The 19,520-nt window shown below is 26.6% G+C and overlaps 1 protein-coding gene across 1 annotated transcript; it reads left to right on the top strand.

Annotated features, from left to right (window-relative positions):
* Positions 1 to 943: 943 nt before the first annotated feature.
* Positions 944 to 18,213, top strand: LOC119675629. Its single transcript, XM_038086835.1, has 24 exons — positions 944 to 1,209; positions 2,795 to 2,847; positions 3,418 to 3,524; positions 3,589 to 3,706; positions 4,120 to 4,187; positions 4,876 to 5,027; positions 5,277 to 5,417; positions 6,238 to 6,346; positions 6,528 to 6,902; positions 7,173 to 7,330; positions 7,393 to 7,520; positions 7,602 to 7,864; positions 12,989 to 13,236; positions 14,298 to 14,350; positions 14,503 to 14,609; positions 14,693 to 14,810; positions 14,875 to 14,942; positions 15,014 to 15,165; positions 15,229 to 15,369; positions 16,464 to 16,572; positions 16,650 to 17,024; positions 17,082 to 17,239; positions 17,607 to 17,728; positions 17,791 to 18,213. Exons 1-24 carry the CDS (start codon positions 986 to 988, stop codon positions 18,009 to 18,011), a joined length of 3,768 nt encoding a protein of 1,255 aa, XP_037942763.1. The 5' UTR covers positions 944 to 985; the 3' UTR covers positions 18,012 to 18,213.
* Positions 18,214 to 19,520: the final 1,307 nt, after the last annotated feature.

Below are 19,520 nucleotides of genomic sequence, written 5' to 3'. Positions count from 1 at the left end.
AAAGTGCTCCGGTTAGAAAGGCGTTTGATTCGGTACCCGCAGGTGGAAAACGCGATAGAGAACACTTTACTAAATTGTCGATCACATTTGAATAGTCCTATTTTAAAGTGATGCCTTTCAGTTCGAAAATTTCATGTTTAAATAGGAAGTTAATAGGAAATATTCTAATTACTCAAATATAATATTAATACGTCACTCAATGTGGTCAAGTACGACTCACGTCTGTAATGGCCAACTAAGTAAGTAAAGGAAGTAATATTAACTCTAGTATAATTGACAAATAAATGTGACAAATTGTTGCAGTAGTGCCATGATCAGTCCAACTTTACTTGGCACAAATTTTTTTTAACTCGTTCTCACAATATTTATGAGCTGAAAAGCTCATCGTCCCTCTTCGATGTATGGTAGAATTTCTCATCAGCTACTTTGAAATGAAGTAAATAACCTTTTAATGCGTTTAAAATCAACGTTACTATCTTCAAATTTTATCAATCAAAAGCAGAGTATTTTTTTTTAATAATTAAACCAATACAAGAAGAGATCATATAATACAAAGTCTAGTGATGCTCCTACAAGAGATTCATAGACAAACTTCAGATAAGAAATCTGCTGTGAAATTCGGCTCCATTAATACTACAGCAATAATGATATTATAACAGCACGTGTATATATAACATCTCTATGATATATAAGATAAGAATTTTTTTGTATGAAATCATAATTTTAATAAAAAAAATCGTTTAGTATTTAAGTTAAATCAAAAATGATTTTACTTGAGTATAATTAATGCGTTCGAAGAACACATAGTAAATTAAAATCAAAAATTAAAATTTGGGTAATCGGAATAAATTTTAGAGAACTGTAATCAAATTAAAGATTTGTTAGATTAACGAACTTAAAAAATTATTTAAAAAACAAAATCAAGATTTAAAAAAAAATACGTTAAGTTTTTTAAATGAAAATATAGTTTCTTTAAATATTCAAAATGTCAAGTACGACCGAAAATATTGTGCATGTGTCAGTGACGACCGTAAAAAATATTACCTTTGGAACCACCGATTATGTCGTTTTTGTGTTATTGTTGTGCGTTTCTGCTGGTATTGGCGTATATTTCGGTTTCTTTTCGAAAGCTAAAAACACCACCGATGAATATCTGATGGGTGGAAAAAGAATGAAAACTGTACCAATCGCTATATCCTTAGTAGCAAGGTTTGTTTTTTTATATATATCTATTCTACCTATGTATCTGTCTTTTGATGTGTAAACTAATATTTCAGTTTCTTGATTTTCTGCTTTTTCTAAATTAAAATATTACAAAAGGAAATAAAAGTTATAAATAAAATTAGTTTTTCAGTAAAACATTTTTATGAAAAATTTAATATTTATATACAGATTTAAATCACTATAACAAAAATTGATGTATGGTTACATTATTTTACTATAACAAGTGCAGAGTTTTTTTTTTTTTTATTTTTAAAACCCTAAAAGATTATCTGCCTTAATATAAATAAATTGAATAACATAAGCTATAATTTATTAGTTTGTAGTTTTAATAATTTACTAATAATATTCATAGTTTAGTTAAAATCAAAGGTGCAGCTTGTTTTTGGTTAATGTGATCTTACTTTTGTTTTCAACAATCTCAAATATTAAATTAAAATACTAAAATTTGACATAATTAACCGATCTGATTAAATGGTATCATCGCTATTCGATATCAAATGGCAAAACAACATCATTTAAACATTTAATCATTTGGACTAAAAAATATCACCGACTGGATTAATGACAAAACTTCAAATATATTCGAAGTTTTAACCATTTTCTTCTAAGTAAATTTTATTCAAACTATTAGGTACCTTTTTAAAATATATTTATTCCAATAATTGATTTGTTTTCTAAAACCCAAGATTTTTTTTAAAAAACATTATTTTTTTAAATATGTTTTTTATATATTATCCTGTCAAGTAAGAATCACGGTTTTATTACATTGAAATGGCCAAAGTTTATTATTATTTTAAAATATTACTTTTTATTAAATTTACATTTATGAATCGAATTAAGTGCAATAAAATAATAATTGCTTCACTAAACAAAAATTTACATTAAACTTAACTATTACGGGCTTTGTCATTTACAACAATAACGTTAACTGTCAAATTAAAGACAGAGTTGTTTTATTGAGCTTTATGTTACCACAAATTTTCTGTCAAATCGACAGAAATAGAGTCATGGTTTCCGGATAATATGTATATTATAAAAAATTTTATTTACCAAGAAACACAAATTAATTATAAGGAATATTATTTTAATATTAAATAATATTAAAAATAAAAATAATAAAACTTTCTTATTTAAAGCACGACAAGTGCTTTAGTTAGTGTGACTTAAAAAATAAAAAAGAATGATAAAAAACTTGTAGCCTTGGCTGCTTTTAGAAAAACACTATTAGTCATCTCTTCTACTTTGACAGGCATAAGTTCTAAGCCTGGCACTTATAGTCTAAACAAATTATATACGAACTATAAACTAATTAATAAAATTCGAATATCTCCAAAGACTACTGATGATGGCAATACTCGAAACAGCGTTGTATGATCAGTTCAATAAAATAACTAAAATTTTCGTTGTTATCTTTTTATTTCTATTCTAACTTCTATTCAGTCACTTTCATCAAAAAAATTAACATATAATATTTTACATTTACATTTTACGTATTTATTTTTTATAATTTATAATTATATTAAGTATAAATATTTATAAATAATATAAAAATTTGTTTGTATACTTATAGTCAGTTATCCGGTATATCTATTATGTCAATACCTGCGGAAACATACTCATATGGTAATAAGCTTCTTTTATATGTAAATATTATATATAAATTGATATCACTTGTACTATATTTGCTTACAGGATATTGTTATCTGTGATATATGATTATTGTAATTATTGAGTATAGTATATACATATATGTATATATATACAACATATATAAATGTATACGTATATATTTTTAAAAAATCAACCGTGAAATTGATTTTACTATTTGTTTTCTTTTTATTAAACGTGCTTTGGTTCTAATATCTCCTGTAAAATATATATACTGTAAAAAATAATTATAATTATATGGTAAAACTTAATTTGGATACTTTAATATAGATTAATTGTTCTTTAATTGTTGTTTACTTTTTAGAAAAATTTGTCATAGATAAAATACAAGTTTACAATACGCGTGGACACATTTAAAAAGAATTCAAATCTTAACAAGACAACAAAGAAGATAAACAAAAACATAATAATAATAATAATAATTAAACTGATTTTAATTTACATTTGTTATTAACATATAGTTTTTGTATAAATATTAGTATTTATTTTAATTTATATACTTTAAAAAATCCTTTTATGTTGAAGGTATCCACTATTTTATTGCGGTATTATCAATGATTATTGTTGTTCCAATATTGTGCTATATTATCATTCCGGTGTTTTATGAAAATAATATATCCAACTGTTATGAGGTAAATAACTTAAAAATAAATAAGATTCATTCAAAAATTATATAAATTCTATTTTAATATTCAGTATCTTGAAATGCGATTCAACAAGCGCGTGCGTCAATTGATAACAATATCGTTTATTTTTCATTCTGCACTGATGCTTCCAGTCTACATGTTTGTTCCATCATTGGCTTTCTCGCAGGGTATGCTAAATGTCAAATTATTATTATTAAAATAAAATCCAAAATTTTCTAATTTATAATAACCGTATATAAGCAAGTATTAATATTAAACTTAAGTAGAATTTAAATTTTTTATAATTTTTTTTAATTAAAGTATATTTTTGGAAGTAAATAATTCGTTTTTTGCCCTAAGCGTAATATAGCGCATCAGACAGCCGCGTAGATAGTTCTGTTTGTGTCTGTTCCAGAGAGATGCGCACCTGCGACAAATATTTACATTAGTTTAAAAAAATATACATAATCAATTTTAGAAATCAAGTTAGCAGCTAAAGCTTCTTTCATTAAGAAAAAATGCTCTATATTTGGGTTTATTAATTACACATAATTTAAATAAATAATCACTTTTCGCTGATAACAAAATTTACTCCTTTCAGTTACGGGCATCAACATTCACGTTATAAATACTATAATCTCTTCGATTTGTGTTTTCTACACAATGTTGGTAAGCTAAAATCATATAAATATATTTGTTGAAATAAATTTTAAATATATATAAGAGAATGTAATTGTGTATGTTAGTTTAAGAATGGATTTTTATCACCTGTCTTGTTTTTAATAGCGGTAGACATAATAACCTTTCACATTCTATTAAATATGTATTAGTACTATTGTCGTCAGAGAAAATTAAACACTTTCAGGTAGCTCTTATATCTGACAGATCTGTGAAAGCAGGCTTTTTGCGTATATACTGAATGATATCATGTGAGGTTATTCTGAATTATTTAGAAACGTTAATGTCAAAAAATGGACCGGAAATTGTCTGACGAGGTGCATATATTGGCGTTGTTTGTTTATTTCGAAAAAAGTCGTCATTGATATATTAATTTTAAAATTTTGCAAGTACATACATTGTAGTATCTCTAATAAAAAAACAGATCCACCTGCAATGTTATACTGAATAGGTTTTTGAAAGTTCTACTCAATCTTATCTGTATAAAAATTTAAATTAGGTGTTAAATATTTATATTTTAACTCGTATTAGGGAATGCTATTTGTTACTGACATATTTATTATTGAAAATACATATTATTAATATTATTAATACCAAAAATATATATTTAAATATTGTAAAACAAAAATATTAATCAATTTGGAAGTAATAACAATATATATTTATTTAAAATTTATAGGGCGGCATTAAAGCTGTCGTGTGGACTGACGTTGTACAAGCTTTAGTAATGGTATTCTCAGTAAGTTTAGTTGGTGTTTTGGGCACACTTAAAATAGGTGGTCTCGGTAATGTGATGCAAAATGCACTTGAGGGTGGACGCCTTAATTTTGAGTAAGTTTTCCAAGTACACTCATTAATAATAATAGTAATAAATTTGTACATTTTTGTATGATAAATAATTTTGATTTAAAAAACTAACATAAAACAATAAAACAGTAAAAAAATTTTTCGTTTATTTGGTACATACTTATGAGTTATAATAAATCTAAATTAAAAATATTAAAATATATTTATTTTATTCTGATTAAAAAATATAAAAAAAACTATGCAAAATAAAACTATCATATTATATTTTTGTAGTTTCACCTGGGATCCACGTGTACGCGTTGGTGTTTGGAACTCCCTAATTAATGGTACAATAATGTGGATTGGATATATTGGCTTAAATCAAAGTTGTGTACAAAGAATAGTGTCTCTACCATCAATCAATCATGCCAAAAGGTACTAATTTATTAGCATGCTAAGTATAATTAAATACTTCAGTCCAATATTATTTAAGTTTCAAGTTTGGTGTGTTTGGATTTGAAAAAGCCAAGACAAAAGAAAATTGCTTGTTTCCCTACCTTATATATAGCTTTGCTTTTAAATTTTTATGGAAATATTTAGTAATGTAAAAGGTTTTTAAGTAAAAATACCTAAGTGTTTTCATCAATACTGCTTGATTATTAGTTTTTAAGTTCGTCTGAAAATGAAAATTTTGTCCATTATTTCTATTCTATTTCTATTCAAACCTCTATTTTGTACGAAAAATACATAAATTCAACATAAAAAAAATTTTATCTAATTTCCTAATTCTGTGGAACATTTTCTTGTTATATGTCAACTTTTCGTATAAAATGGAGTACTCGACTTTATTGTGCAGAATAAAGTCTCTCCGGCTTAAAAAAATTAATGCAACAACGATTGATAATTATCTTCAAGCTCTGCGGGATTTTAAATTGGTTTTTTTTCTTTTTTAAATGTTGCACAAAAATATTACAGTTTGTTTCGACTTCTTCATATAAAATAATATAAACTGGAAAGCCATTCCTGTTCTTGGCATCTCTATTGTGATGGCTAAAATACAGCGGCTTGTGGCTTTAGCATATTCACTAAAATAAATTGTTATTTTTTATTAAAATCAGTCAGAGTTAAGGTCATTGTTCTTAAAGCGATTTTTAAATAATATATAGTTCAGAAATCGTTTTTATAGAACAAGTACAATTTTAATGTATTTAATATATAATAAAGCACTACTAAATAATAAAATATTATATTTCAGAGCGCTCTTATTATCTGGTATTGGTATTATTCTCGTATTGGGATTCAATTCTTTTATTGGCATTGTTATGTATGCTCGCTATCATGGCTGTGATCCGATATTAGGCGGTGTAAGTTATAATAAAATAATAAGCAAATTTAACTGCTTTTAAGTTTTAAATGTTTGGTATTGTTCTTAGACAAAAAGTAAACTTTATTATATAGAAATAGAATTAATAGTAAATAATAGTAAATTCAATTGAAATAATTTATTGTTTATTTTTAAACAATTTAATGTGATTTTATTTATAGCTTGTTGAAAAGGCAGATAAGCTGGTCCCATTCTTTGTGCAAGAGATATTGGGTCACTTACAAGGCATGCCTGGAATTTTTGTGTCTTGTGTTTTTAGTGCTTCCCTAAGTACTCTATCCGCTGTACTGAATTCAATGGCTGGGGTTACTTACTTTGATTATATAAAACCTTTCATTAATCATACGGAAGCGAAAGCGAATTTCATAATGAAAATAATTGTTATTGTCATGGGAATTTACTGTGTTTTAGGTGGATTTATAGTACAAAACTTTAATTCTATTTTGCAATTAATTTTGACCATTGCCGGGATTACTGCTGGTGCTGTGGTTGGCGTATTCTTACTGGGAATGTTTTTACCACGAATTAATGGAAAAGTGAGTTTATTTAATATTTATAATATACATAAAGTTATAAAGCAGTATACATAATATTAAATATACAAATATTATAAAACTATATGCATAGTTTGTTATATTTTGAAAATTAATGAAATTTGATACATAATTTTTTTTGTTTTATATTATTTTCATAACTAAATCATTTTAATAATCACATTATTCCATCATAATTAATGGATATATTTATTTATGTACAAAAATTGAATATTATTTATGCAACATTATCTTATGTTATTATTTTCTAAGGTTGCTGTAACATCAGTTATTATGAGTCTTGGTATTATGTGCTGGATAATAGCAGTTGCACAATTTCGCATAAAATCTGGTGCTATAAAATATAGCCCAATTTCAACTACATTAGACCAATGTGAAGCAAGAAATTTAAATTTCGTGCTTAACTCAATGTAAATTAACTTCTATAATTAAAAAATACTACTCATATAACTATTTTAAAAAAATTTTTTAGAGCCAAAAATGGCAATAAAAACAAATTATCTGAAGATTTTGAAGTAACTCCGACTCCATTAGTGACGACTGCATTTACAAGCAATAGAGAATTTTCCATATTTGAAATCTCTTTCTTTTGGTATAAAGGTGAATTATTATTTATTTTTAGAAAATGTTGACTTAAATTTTATTTCAAATTCATATAATTATAATTACTATTTTATATAGTTGTCGGTGCTGCAATTATTTGGATTGTAGCAATTCCTTTGAGCTACTTTTGGAAAGTGGATAAACATGAAAAAATTAATCCCAAGCTATTCTCGCCATTTATACGTAAGTTTATTAGTTGCGACGCAACAGAAATGGAAGAAATGTCTTTAAAGTCTCCAATTTTAAATGGCGAAAACAATGCAAAAATAATTATAAGCGACGCTAAACATGGCAACGACAGTAAAACACAGCAGCTTCTACAAAATGGAGACAACGGAGACGTATAAATCTTAACTTTAATTTAACTTAAATCTCAGAAAATCCTTTATTATAAAAAGATAGAAGCTTTTAAAATGTAACGCCATAAACTTAAGTTATTTTTAATATTATGTTTAAGTTTAAATGTAGTTTATATTATTAAGTTAAATATGACATTAAAATTATTTAATGTTTTAAATTTAAAGTTTTAATTTAAATTTTGATATTATTTAAGATAAATTAAATAGATATTACAATATTGAATTTTTTAATTATTGTTTTTCACAAAATATTTATTAAAATCAAAATGAAGTATGTTAAAATGTCGTACATAAATCGAAAATAAAAAAGTCACATTTTTTATATTTTAATGCACACCATCGTTTATTTTTTTTTTAATAATTTTTTCTGTTTATATATCGAAAATGGAATGCGTCAGTTAAAAACTGTTTTTTTATTAGTTTTTAATAATAACTTATATTATTTTAATTTATAATATCACAATAAATATATGTAAAAATTAAAAATGTAAAAAATACAGTGAAAACTTTTAAACAGACACTGACATAGGCCGTGTGCGAATTGGAGTAAATTGAGGTAAAGTAAATTGAAATTTTCTAGGGATTTTTTACACTGCACTTATGTTAATATTTATTTATTGCAATTATTTATTATTTCTGGTTAAAAGTCTTCAAATTTATTAATTAATTTTTTAAATATCTTATAAAATATTCACAATGGTAACACCTAATTTTTATCTAATTTATCCCAATCAAAATTCTGGTAAATACCAACATTCGCTGCTATACCGACATAATTTACTGTTTTCCTCAATTTACCATCAATATATTCGAACTCGTACACGGCCATAAACGGACAAATACCTCAACCACGCATTGTTGCTTTTTCCTAGCGTTCACGTTGTTTAGCTCTTTTTCAAACAAACTGTATAAACAGTTTGGTAGGCACTATTTATAAAATCACTAATTCTCAAACCGTTGAGTATGGTAAAAGTTGTAGAAGCATAGCTCTGTTAGACTTTGGTGAATGAAATCAATGCACATTTACTCAATAATGACTTTGATCACTGGAGTGAACCATTGTAAAAAAAATCCCGTTCAAATATAATATTTTTTTTTTCAGGTGAGTTTATAAATGCTAATTTTAAAGTTCAGCATATCTATCTAATAACTAAATAAAGATTGCACTTGTGTGTAATGCGTGTATAATGCGAAGTTAGCATAAGCACCCACAGAAGCAAACAATTTAAGGACTTGGTCTTTGATGTATTTTTCATCGGTTTTACTTCTTAAATGTTTTTGGTCTTCTTCTCTGTCTTAAAATAATATACTGGTAAGCTTGAATCGTGAAGCAAAACTACAAACGGTCAATATTGGAAATAGTATATAATTTTTTATTGCTAAAATGAAATAATCAATTCTCTTCTAATGGCTATTTAATTTGAGTAATACTAAATAAATTTAATTAGTTAATCAATTTCTTTCGTCTGCTTTATTTCGATAATATTTTAATGTAAAAATATTATAAAGAAATGTACCGACACGCAAAATTTCCCAACTTCCCACATATTTCCCATCTTTGATTAAATTCCACTGTTCTTATTAGTATTGACATATCTTACTAATTTATCTTTAATAGAAGAAATAGTAAGCCGAAAAGGTTGCTATTTTCTTCAAGAACTTACGATGCGGTTGATACTAGAGACAAAAACCATACACAATGGTAGTTGAAATAATTTGGAAAAAGTTCTTTGTTGAACCTGCGATATAATTTTTTTTTCCCTAGCTAAGTAACAATTTATAAACTATATATTTTAAATTATGTGTTAAGAATAATTGATAATAAGTGATCCTTTATAAAAAAAAATGAATGCAATATAAAGAAAGAAATATTTATGGATATTTTAAGCTTCCTTCTTAAACAGCTACTTTATATGGGATCTCCCATGGGATCTCCGATCTTACCCTTTATGGTATTGCAATGGAGAACATTTTAGACAAAATGAGAGAGATGAACGAAATAGCTATAAAATCTAGATTTATGACCAAATACGTAGATGGAATATATGCGGTCATAAAAATTAACAACATAGATAGTACACTATAAACGATAAATAACCTATATAAAATTTATCAAAGAAGAAGAAGAATCTGAAAAGCTTGATTAGTTTGCGCAATAGTAATTAAACACAACAATAAACTAAAAATAAATTGCTATCCAAAAACATAAAAACACTATATATATCGTTCAGTGAATTTAATTCTCAACACCCTCATCATATAATTTGGAACACAGCTTTAAATTTGATGAGACGTGTATTAAGAAACATTCTGCTTCAAAATGTTAATCCTAAACGGATGATATATTCTCTTGTAAAACAAGGGAATATAGTACATAAAACCAAATCCGACCCCCAGCCAAAAACTCACCTTTCAATGAAGTCTATCTCTGAGTTTTCGGAAAATTTCAAAAAATCCAAGTGCCATAATGAAGATGTGCGACCATTAGCTTTCAGAGCCAAGAATACACTTTGACATAATTTTTTCACTTGTGTTCACTTGACAAAAGCACATACATGTCAAAAGAAGTAGTTGCGCAAAAACACAACACTGCTTACAACCATTTTTCAAACACAACAACCTTAGCGCGAAGAACAGAAAGCTGATCTATAGCCAGATAATTAGACCAGCACTATTTTATGGGTGTGTCGCGTATAGCAAAGCTGCCGACTCTACAATCCAAAAGCTACAAGTTGCTCAAAGTCAGGCTCTCCGAAGGCACTTCAAAGTGTCATGGTACATCCGCACGAGTAACATACTAAGAGACCTTAGATAAGATTCGGTTAAAAAATACGTAAGGGACAGAGCTCTGAAGCTATATGCGAAAATCCACAGGATGCGCTACTTAGCACTATCTAATCTCAGAATAATCACTAACCGCACGGAGCGGTACGCAGATCTTTGATTAATCATTGCATAAACACGAAGATTATGAGGAATACTCAAATTAATCAGTGAGATGGGTGGAACTTTGCAGAAGCACCCCAGTCATCACAGAGTAAAAGTGCCCAAATGCATTAACTCGGAAAAGGTTCAACATAAGACATAAAACGAAAACTTCAATGGACAAATTAGATAAGCACAATGTTATATACAAAATTCCATCTAGAAGTGACGAGTCAAACATATGCCATCAACCAACTTAGAACGAGAATCTGCATAATATAAAGAGCAGATCAACTCCCAATGACGAATCCAAATTTAGCGACGCATCCAAATTTGGAAGAAGTACAGATCATTAACAAAGAGCCAAATTATAGACGTAGACTTATGCTGCAAATGTTATATATAATTAATATTTCGGATAATCAGAGTGCCTTGTGCAAATTTACAGGTCTCTTAGTCTTGATCAATTTAAAAATCTCCCACTAAACAGCATTCTAAGCTTCGCCAAAGACTCCAGTTAGTTTTAAACCCTGAGTCTCTCCATTATACGCTAACACAATGGATCAATAGACCTAAGTATATCCCCTTTAGTTCGCTTGTATAACCTAACCTAACCTACAGGTCTCTGATCAATCAGAGAAAAATGAAGTTTAACATATAACTAAAAAATTAAAATTAAATTGTCTCTTCAATTCTTTGTTCAATTACTTTTGTTTTGTTTGCTTTTATTTTGTTTAATTTCAATAATTTTTCTGATTTTTGTATTTGTTCTTGACTTAATAAGTTTAAATGTTAAAACTGTCAAACATTAAAAGAGACAACCAAATTGCCTAGAGACAAACTTCTCTATAGACAATAATGTTTGTCATTTTTGGTTTTTTGTTCTGATATATGTTTATATTTTTATTTACATATATTTTAAATATTTTGTTTTTTGATAAGAACAATATGATGTTCGAACATTTTTAAGAAAATCGTTTTATTCGAATCAAAGACTCATGCATGAGCCTCAATATTAATATAGTCGAACCTTTGAACAGCTCAAATAAAAAACGTATTTAATCGCTATTTCCTCGCACAGAGACAAATTTATATATATTTATAAAAAGATTATAAGCTTATACTCATAGTATAGAGTATATATACTATTTTTAGTATAATATGTTATTTAAAGTACATTTATATAAGTTAATAATAGAAAATTTCACTTTTCAAGTTTTTTTGTGAGAAAATTTATCATACAACCCAACAAACAAACATTAATTGATTAAAATTATTTAAACTTTAATATTAAAACTGATAAAAACAATTAATAGGTCAATTGGAAGAGATAATTATTTAAATTTTCTGCATATCATGTCACCTAAATCATTTTTCTGCCTAACTTATTTCGATGACAGTAACGCCTACAGTTTTTGTATCCTGATGTAGTAAAATAAATTCCTACAGTAAAACATCAGTACTTAATCATTCATTTTTTTAAAAAAACTTTGGATAATTTAATTCTCAATATTGAAACTTTGATTTTACTTCTAAACTAAGCTTATAACCAGATAGACGTCACGTTTTTATCTTGCGCTCATAAAAAACATTTAAATTAACATAAAATAACATTATAACATTTAACTCGTGTTATTCTCGATTAGGAATAATTTAAGTATCGAGAAAAATATTATCATTTATTCGAAATAAATTTATAGTATTTAAGTTGAATATATCGGTTTTTCTGCTGAGAACAATTTCACGGTTCATTGTAATTGCAACGCGGACAACTCAAACTAAATCCAACTAATTTCACATTTTTTAAAATATAATAATATATATTGTTATAATAACAAAATACGAACGGACGAGTATATGTAATTAATGTCCACAATTTTTTATTATATCATTTAAGTGTATCATTTAGTAAAACTATTGTATATAATGAAATTATTACTGAGATATATATAAAAATTATTTGTGATGATTTAAAAAAAATCTAATAAAAAATTAAAAAATTAATTAATATGTTGGTTAAACTATAAACCTATATAACCTATAAACGAAATAATTTTAAAGTATTTAAACATTTACGGTAGTACATTTAATTGGTGAAAAAGGTGCTTCAGTGAAATAATTAATAACAAAATATATCAAAAAAAAAACCCTTTTAATTATTTAATGCGACTTTAAAAAATGTCTAGCGCAACAGCAAACATAACAACTTTTATTAATCAATCAACAACAATGAACACCGCTTCGAATATCATCTCTGGCATTACATTCGGTACAGTCGACTACTTTTTGTTCGTACTGTTGTTGTTAGTTTCTGCGTCGATCGGAGTTTATTTCGGCTTCTTTTCTAAATCCAAAAATACAACAGATGAATATTTGATGGGAAATAAACAAATGAAAACATGGCCAATTGCTATCTCAATTATAACTAGGTTAGTTAATTTATAATAATAAATGATAAATAATAATAAATAAAATAATAAATAAATAATAAATCTATAAATTTATTTATAGTTTATTTGAAAATAAATTAAATATCATATTTAATACCTTCAAAAGTATTGTAAAACATTTTTTAAAAAGAATTACAATATAAAAAGAAATTGTAATGAATTATTAAACAACAATTGCAAAAATAGAAATATGTTAATTTTAATGAATTTTATTAATTAATTAACTGTTTATATATAAACTCATCAAAAACCAGTTCCATAGCATTTGTTATTTATGTGAAAATTATGCAATGAATGTGTAATTGTTAAGTTATTTTGTTCAATTTTTTACTGCATTTTAAATATTAATGATTTGTTGATCAAACTTTTTAATAACTGTTTAGAAATTATAAATAATATATTAGTAATAATATAATAGTTTCACTACATTATACATAAATAATTCGGATATTTGTATTGATTTCCATTGATAATCAAGTCAGTCTTTTGCTATATCGTTGTTAATGTTCATTCCAATCAGGTAACGTAACAGTTATGATTAAAAAAAATCAAAATCACCTTATAACTGTTATGATTTCCATTTTAAAATAAAACTTAAAGAATAATAATTAAATTTGCTTTATATTACATTTATCAAAAATAATTATTATCATGTATTTCTGCGAATAAAAATAAAAAGCAGAGTAAGAGTTATTTTTGCGTGAAAAAATAAAAGGTTAATATGTTAATAATTATTTTTAATAAATATAATATAAAACAAATATAATTATTACTTTTTGAGTTTTGTTTTAAAATGCTCATATATAAATTCGAGTAGCATGTATAATATTAAGAATTAAAGTTGTTAGAATGATAACTATATACTTAACTATAAGTTTAAATAACTTTTTTATAATTTTTATTTTCGGTCCCTGTTACCAATATCATAACAGAAAGGAAACTAAATACATATAACATTTTATAAAACATGAGATTATAATATTTTTAAACATAAGAAATAAAAAACTAATTAACTTAATTAAAGTGTATTATTTTTTCAGCCAACTTTCAGCGGTAGCCATTGTTACAGTACCATCCGAAATATATTCTTACGGTTTGTTTTTTAGTACAATTTACATATTTTAATTATATACAAAAGTTATATGTATATGCCATATAGCTTATATGTAATTTTTAATTAATTTCTTTAATAAACATAAAATATCCTAATTAGTTAGTAATTGCCTAACTTAATTTAACTCACAGGTATCAGTTTCAGTCTTTTGCTTGGAGCTGTTATTTTGACTGGACCAATAATGAACAGTACAATTATACCAGTTTTTTATGAAAATAATGTACACAGCTGTTATGAAGTAAATTAAGTTTAAAATAAAAACTATATTAAATTATTTAAAATATATATAATAATTATTTTTAATGTATCTTAAAATTTCAGTATCTTGAGATGCGATTCAATAAACGCGTTCGTCAAATTATAACAATTACGTTTTTATTGCATTCCCTACTCCTAATACCTGTACATTTATTTCTACCTTCATTAGCGCTTTCACAAGGTTATTGATCTTCTATAAAATATCACTGCATACTCATTGATGGAATAAAAGATTTTCATTACAGTTTCCGGATTAAATATTCATCTAATTAATGCAATTGTCACCTCTATTTGCATTTTCTACACAATGTTGGTAAATAGATAATAAATAAAAACAAAATAGAAAGTAAAATACGACATATAACATTGCATCATAAAAACTAGGGTGGCATTAAAGCAGTTGTCTGGACCGATGTAGTGCAGGCACTAATAATGTTCATATCCATGGTAGCAGTTGGCCTTGTAAGCACTTTTAAACTGGGCGGCTTCAATGCGGTGATGACGAATGCATACGAAGGGGGACGCTTAAATTTTAAGTACAAATAAATTTCAAGTAAATAATGTATAAAAATATATCTAATAATATGTATGTAATATAGTTTTTCATTGGATCCACGTGTGCGCACCACCGTTTGGAATGGATTATTTAGCGGCATGTTTGTTTGGATAAGTTATATTGGGCTAAATCAAAGTTGTGTACAGCGGCTTGTTTCCATGCCAACAGTTAAAAATGCTAAAAGGTAATAATTATATTTTATTAATTTAATTGGCGCGAGAATGACATAAAATGTATTAAAATATGACGGAGTTAAAAAATTCAATTTATTCCTACAATTATAATAAATTTAAATATTTCAGAAGATTATTAATTATTTTATAGCCAAAATTAACTTAATTGTGTTGTACTGGATTAGTTGATCAATTGCTATCAACTATAGTTACAAATAAAAATTTATAAAAATAACAAAGAATTCTAAATAATAAAAAACCAAAATAGTTAATCTTAAAGTATTCAACAAATTTTTTACAAGTATTTCCATTTAAATCAAAAGTAAAATTCAGAATATATTTGCTTTAAAACTTACAATATCGGAACTGAATATATGAGAGCTCTGTGAAAAATGAAAATACCTTTTATGTGAAGAAAAATTATTAATTTTTAAAACAAGCAAAGGATGCTTGCACCTAAAAATAGATAAAATTAGGATTATTATTTTTTTTAAACATTTATAACCGATTTTATCAAAAAGTCGTTTTTTGTATTCAAAGTTTATTCATATATATCATTTGAAAATACCTACCAAATATATTTAATATTGTATCTTCAAAGTTACTTTTACAATAAAAGGCCATGTTTTAAGTTTGAATTGAGAATCCATTTTATGTTTATATAAAGCACTGCCATCTTTAAAACGCATATAAGGTCTGTTCCACGAGCTACTCGTAGTGAAACTTAAGTAAAACACAAGTAAAGCACAAACTGAAGCGTAACACAAATAAAGTGCCAAATTATGTCTGGTGAGAGCACCAGTGCTGCGCAAATAAACAACACAGAAATTTAATTTCAAATCAAAACAGCTGACTCACATATCACACAAATTCTACTTGAAATAAAATGTCCGAGTAAAGTCTCTGTAGCATTTTTTTAATTTCGACAGGGATGTTACGCTTTCGCAGATGCTCTCATTTCCTCAAAAATTTGGTGGTGGAAAGCACTTGTGTTTACACAATTTACTCAAAGTTACTACGAGTAGGTAGTGAAACAGATCTATAAACTTCGTCATAGTTTTAAAATAATTTGAATTTTTTGTTTACTCAATATTAACAACAATAGAGCCGTTCATATAACAACTATTGGAGTTTTTGTAGCTATGATCTTTAATGTGTTAATTGGTATTGCCATGTATGCACGTTTTCATGGCTGTGATCCTGTTTTGGGCGGAGTAAGTTTTATTAAATTGTGTGCAAACATTGGCAGTTCCTTAAAGTAAAATATAATTATATTATTTTTATATTTCAGGTTGTTAGCAAATCAGATAAATTAGTACCACTCTTTATACAGGATGTGATTGGACACTTAAAGGGAATGCCAGGAATTTTCATATCTTCGATCTTTAGTGCTGCACTAAGCAGTTTGTCCGCTGTACTAAACTCTATCGCGGGTGTATGTTATTTCGATTACATTAAACCATTTGTAGTTCATACAGATGCGAAGGCTAATGCTATTATGAAAGTTCTAGTCGTATTAATGGGAATTTATTGTGTTCTTGGTGGATTTATTGTACAAAATTTTAATTCTATTATGCAATTAATATCGACTGTCGCTGGCATAGGGAGTGGAGCCATAGTGGGAATCTTTTTTTTGGGCGTCTTTGTGCCCAGAGTAAATGGAAAAGTAATTTTTTCGTATCGTATTATTTGTCTATTCAGAATAAAATCTTTTATTTTAAAGGTCGCCTTTATCGCTATCATCACAAGTGTCGGTACCATGTTGTGGATAATTTTACAGGGTCAAATACGTTTAAAAGCGGGAATTATTGATTATATTCCCCTTTCTACGACAATAGACAAATGCGATGCTCAAGATTTAAATGATGTGATTAAATCAGTGTAGGTATAAATAGTGAGGGAATATATTATATATATTATTATAATAAATTATGATATATTAACATATTAATTTTAATAAATAATTAATCAATTTATTAATTTATTTAATATTATATATTAATTATATGTTAAAAATTATGTAAACTTGAAGTGAAAATGACATCTTTATTTTGCTAATATAGGTACTAAAAATATTACAGATAAATAATGCTTATCTTTATTAAACTAAATTTTTAACACAATTTTAATCGCGATTCTTTTGTTATATATTTTTTTCTTGAAAAATATTATAAAAATAAATAATAAAATATTATTATTTATTTTTTTATTTTATATTTAATAAAATATTATTATTTATTTTTTCCAGAACTACAACCTCTTCAATACAACATTTTTCTGCAACAACAACCGAAGTTCCACTCGTCACAAATGCTTTCAGTAGCAACAGAGAATTTTCCATATACGAAATAGCTTTCTATTGGTATAAAGGTATATATTATTTATATATCTCAATAATATTGAAACAAAATTTAATATAGTTTGTTTTGCAGTTATTGGAGGTTTAATAATTTGGTTAGTGGCGATTCCCTTAAGCTACGTTTGGAAAATACGTGAAGGAGAAACACAAAATTTAAAATTATATGCCCCTATCATGAGAAAATTCATAGGGAAAAAAACCAAACCGGCAGATGTGGAAGATAGCGAAGCTGCAGTGCCATTGAAAGAAGGGGAATCTAAAGTTTATCCCAAAATTATAAATCGTGAAAAATAAGATAGTATTTGTTAGCGCAATTTCAATCATTCTACAATATTTTATATTTAATATTTTGTTATTAAAATGTGATTTTGTTAATCTTAAATCAAAACTCCTGTAAATGATCAAAATTTAATCATATTTTTTCTTGAACTCAGCTCATTCGGAAACAATACTACTTAAATCTTTTAATTTAAACTAAAAGTAAAACTAATGTGAATACAGTACAATACATAATAATACAAAAATTAGAACGAATAATTTTTTTTTAAGAATATACATATATACAAATAGGAATCAAGAAATGTTATATTTTACTTCTCCAATTATCCTATTATTATTGAAAAGAAGGGATAGTACACTGCGATCTAAAAGATGTATTGTGCCCCTTAGTCGGATTAGAGTGTGTCTCCAAGTCCGATTTCTTTAATGATTGACTATTTTTTTCTAGTCTTGGGCCCTTATGATCATGAAATACCCACGAAGGTGTTTCTTCCACTTGTACATCAGTGGCGACCACTGTATGCAGTTTCTCTCTCTTCTCTACAGTATCTGCAGTCTGAGTTGGATTGACTTTTTAACTTCGATAGGTGATTATTCAATCTACAGTGACCGGTTATTTTTTGATTCCTATTATTTACTTCTTACTTACTTACTTACTGCTATCCTTCTCTCCTAAGTGGAGCATGTTGCTTCAACGATTCCTCTTAATCTTATTCTTTTGCTTGCTTCTCTCGTGATTTGGTTCCAGGAACACTGTACGTCCTGGTCTACGGTTTTTCGTCATGTCTTAGCTGTGCTTTAGGCTGGCGACTGCCTTGTGGATTCCAGCGTAGGGATTGCTCTACTATGAAGAGGAATTTTTGCTGAGAGTGTGGGTAATCCACTTTCATTTTTTTCTTTTGATTTCAGTGGCGGCTTGTGTTTGTTCCGTGCGTTCCCAGAGATCAGTATTGGATATGAGCTTCTACTTCTTTCTAAAGATACTTTCTCAAAAAGCTCCAACTCTACTTGCCCTGTTCTGTTAAATGAACAGGGAAACAATAAAAAATAATGATAAAGATAAGTATAAGCGTTCTTAAGAAGTAAATATTAAAAATACTTTAAGATAGCACGGGCGAAAGAAGTTGAAAAATCTTAGCATTAATGAACAAATATTTGGTATTTTCTTAGTAGAATGAGAAAATGACATTGGTATAAACCATGGGAACCTGGTAAGTTTTGTTAAGATAGGTAACAATGCTATATAATAAGAAACTTAGCATTATAAAAAGAAAACATTCCTGTCAAATGCATTTTTAAACTGAATTTTATTGGAATTCATTTAGAGATAGTGTAACAAATAATTTAATAGTTTTTAGCATGTGGAACAACTATAGAAAATGAAGCCCCTAAAGTAGACCAATTTGTTTATAATAAATTATTGTTTACAGCTGTATGTTAGAAACGAATTGCTATTAAGCTGATGCCTCAAAGATGATATTGCATTACTGTGTAGGACTAACATCATTTAAAAGTAGTCGATGT

This window comes from Teleopsis dalmanni, chromosome 2 (assembly GCF_002237135.1).
Source record: "Teleopsis dalmanni isolate 2A chromosome 2, ASM223713v2, whole genome shotgun sequence".
Taxonomy (NCBI): Eukaryota; Metazoa; Arthropoda; class Insecta; order Diptera; family Diopsidae; genus Teleopsis; species Teleopsis dalmanni.
Note: the sequence above shows the minus strand (reverse complement) of the source record. Positions and strands in the feature narration are given on the sequence as shown.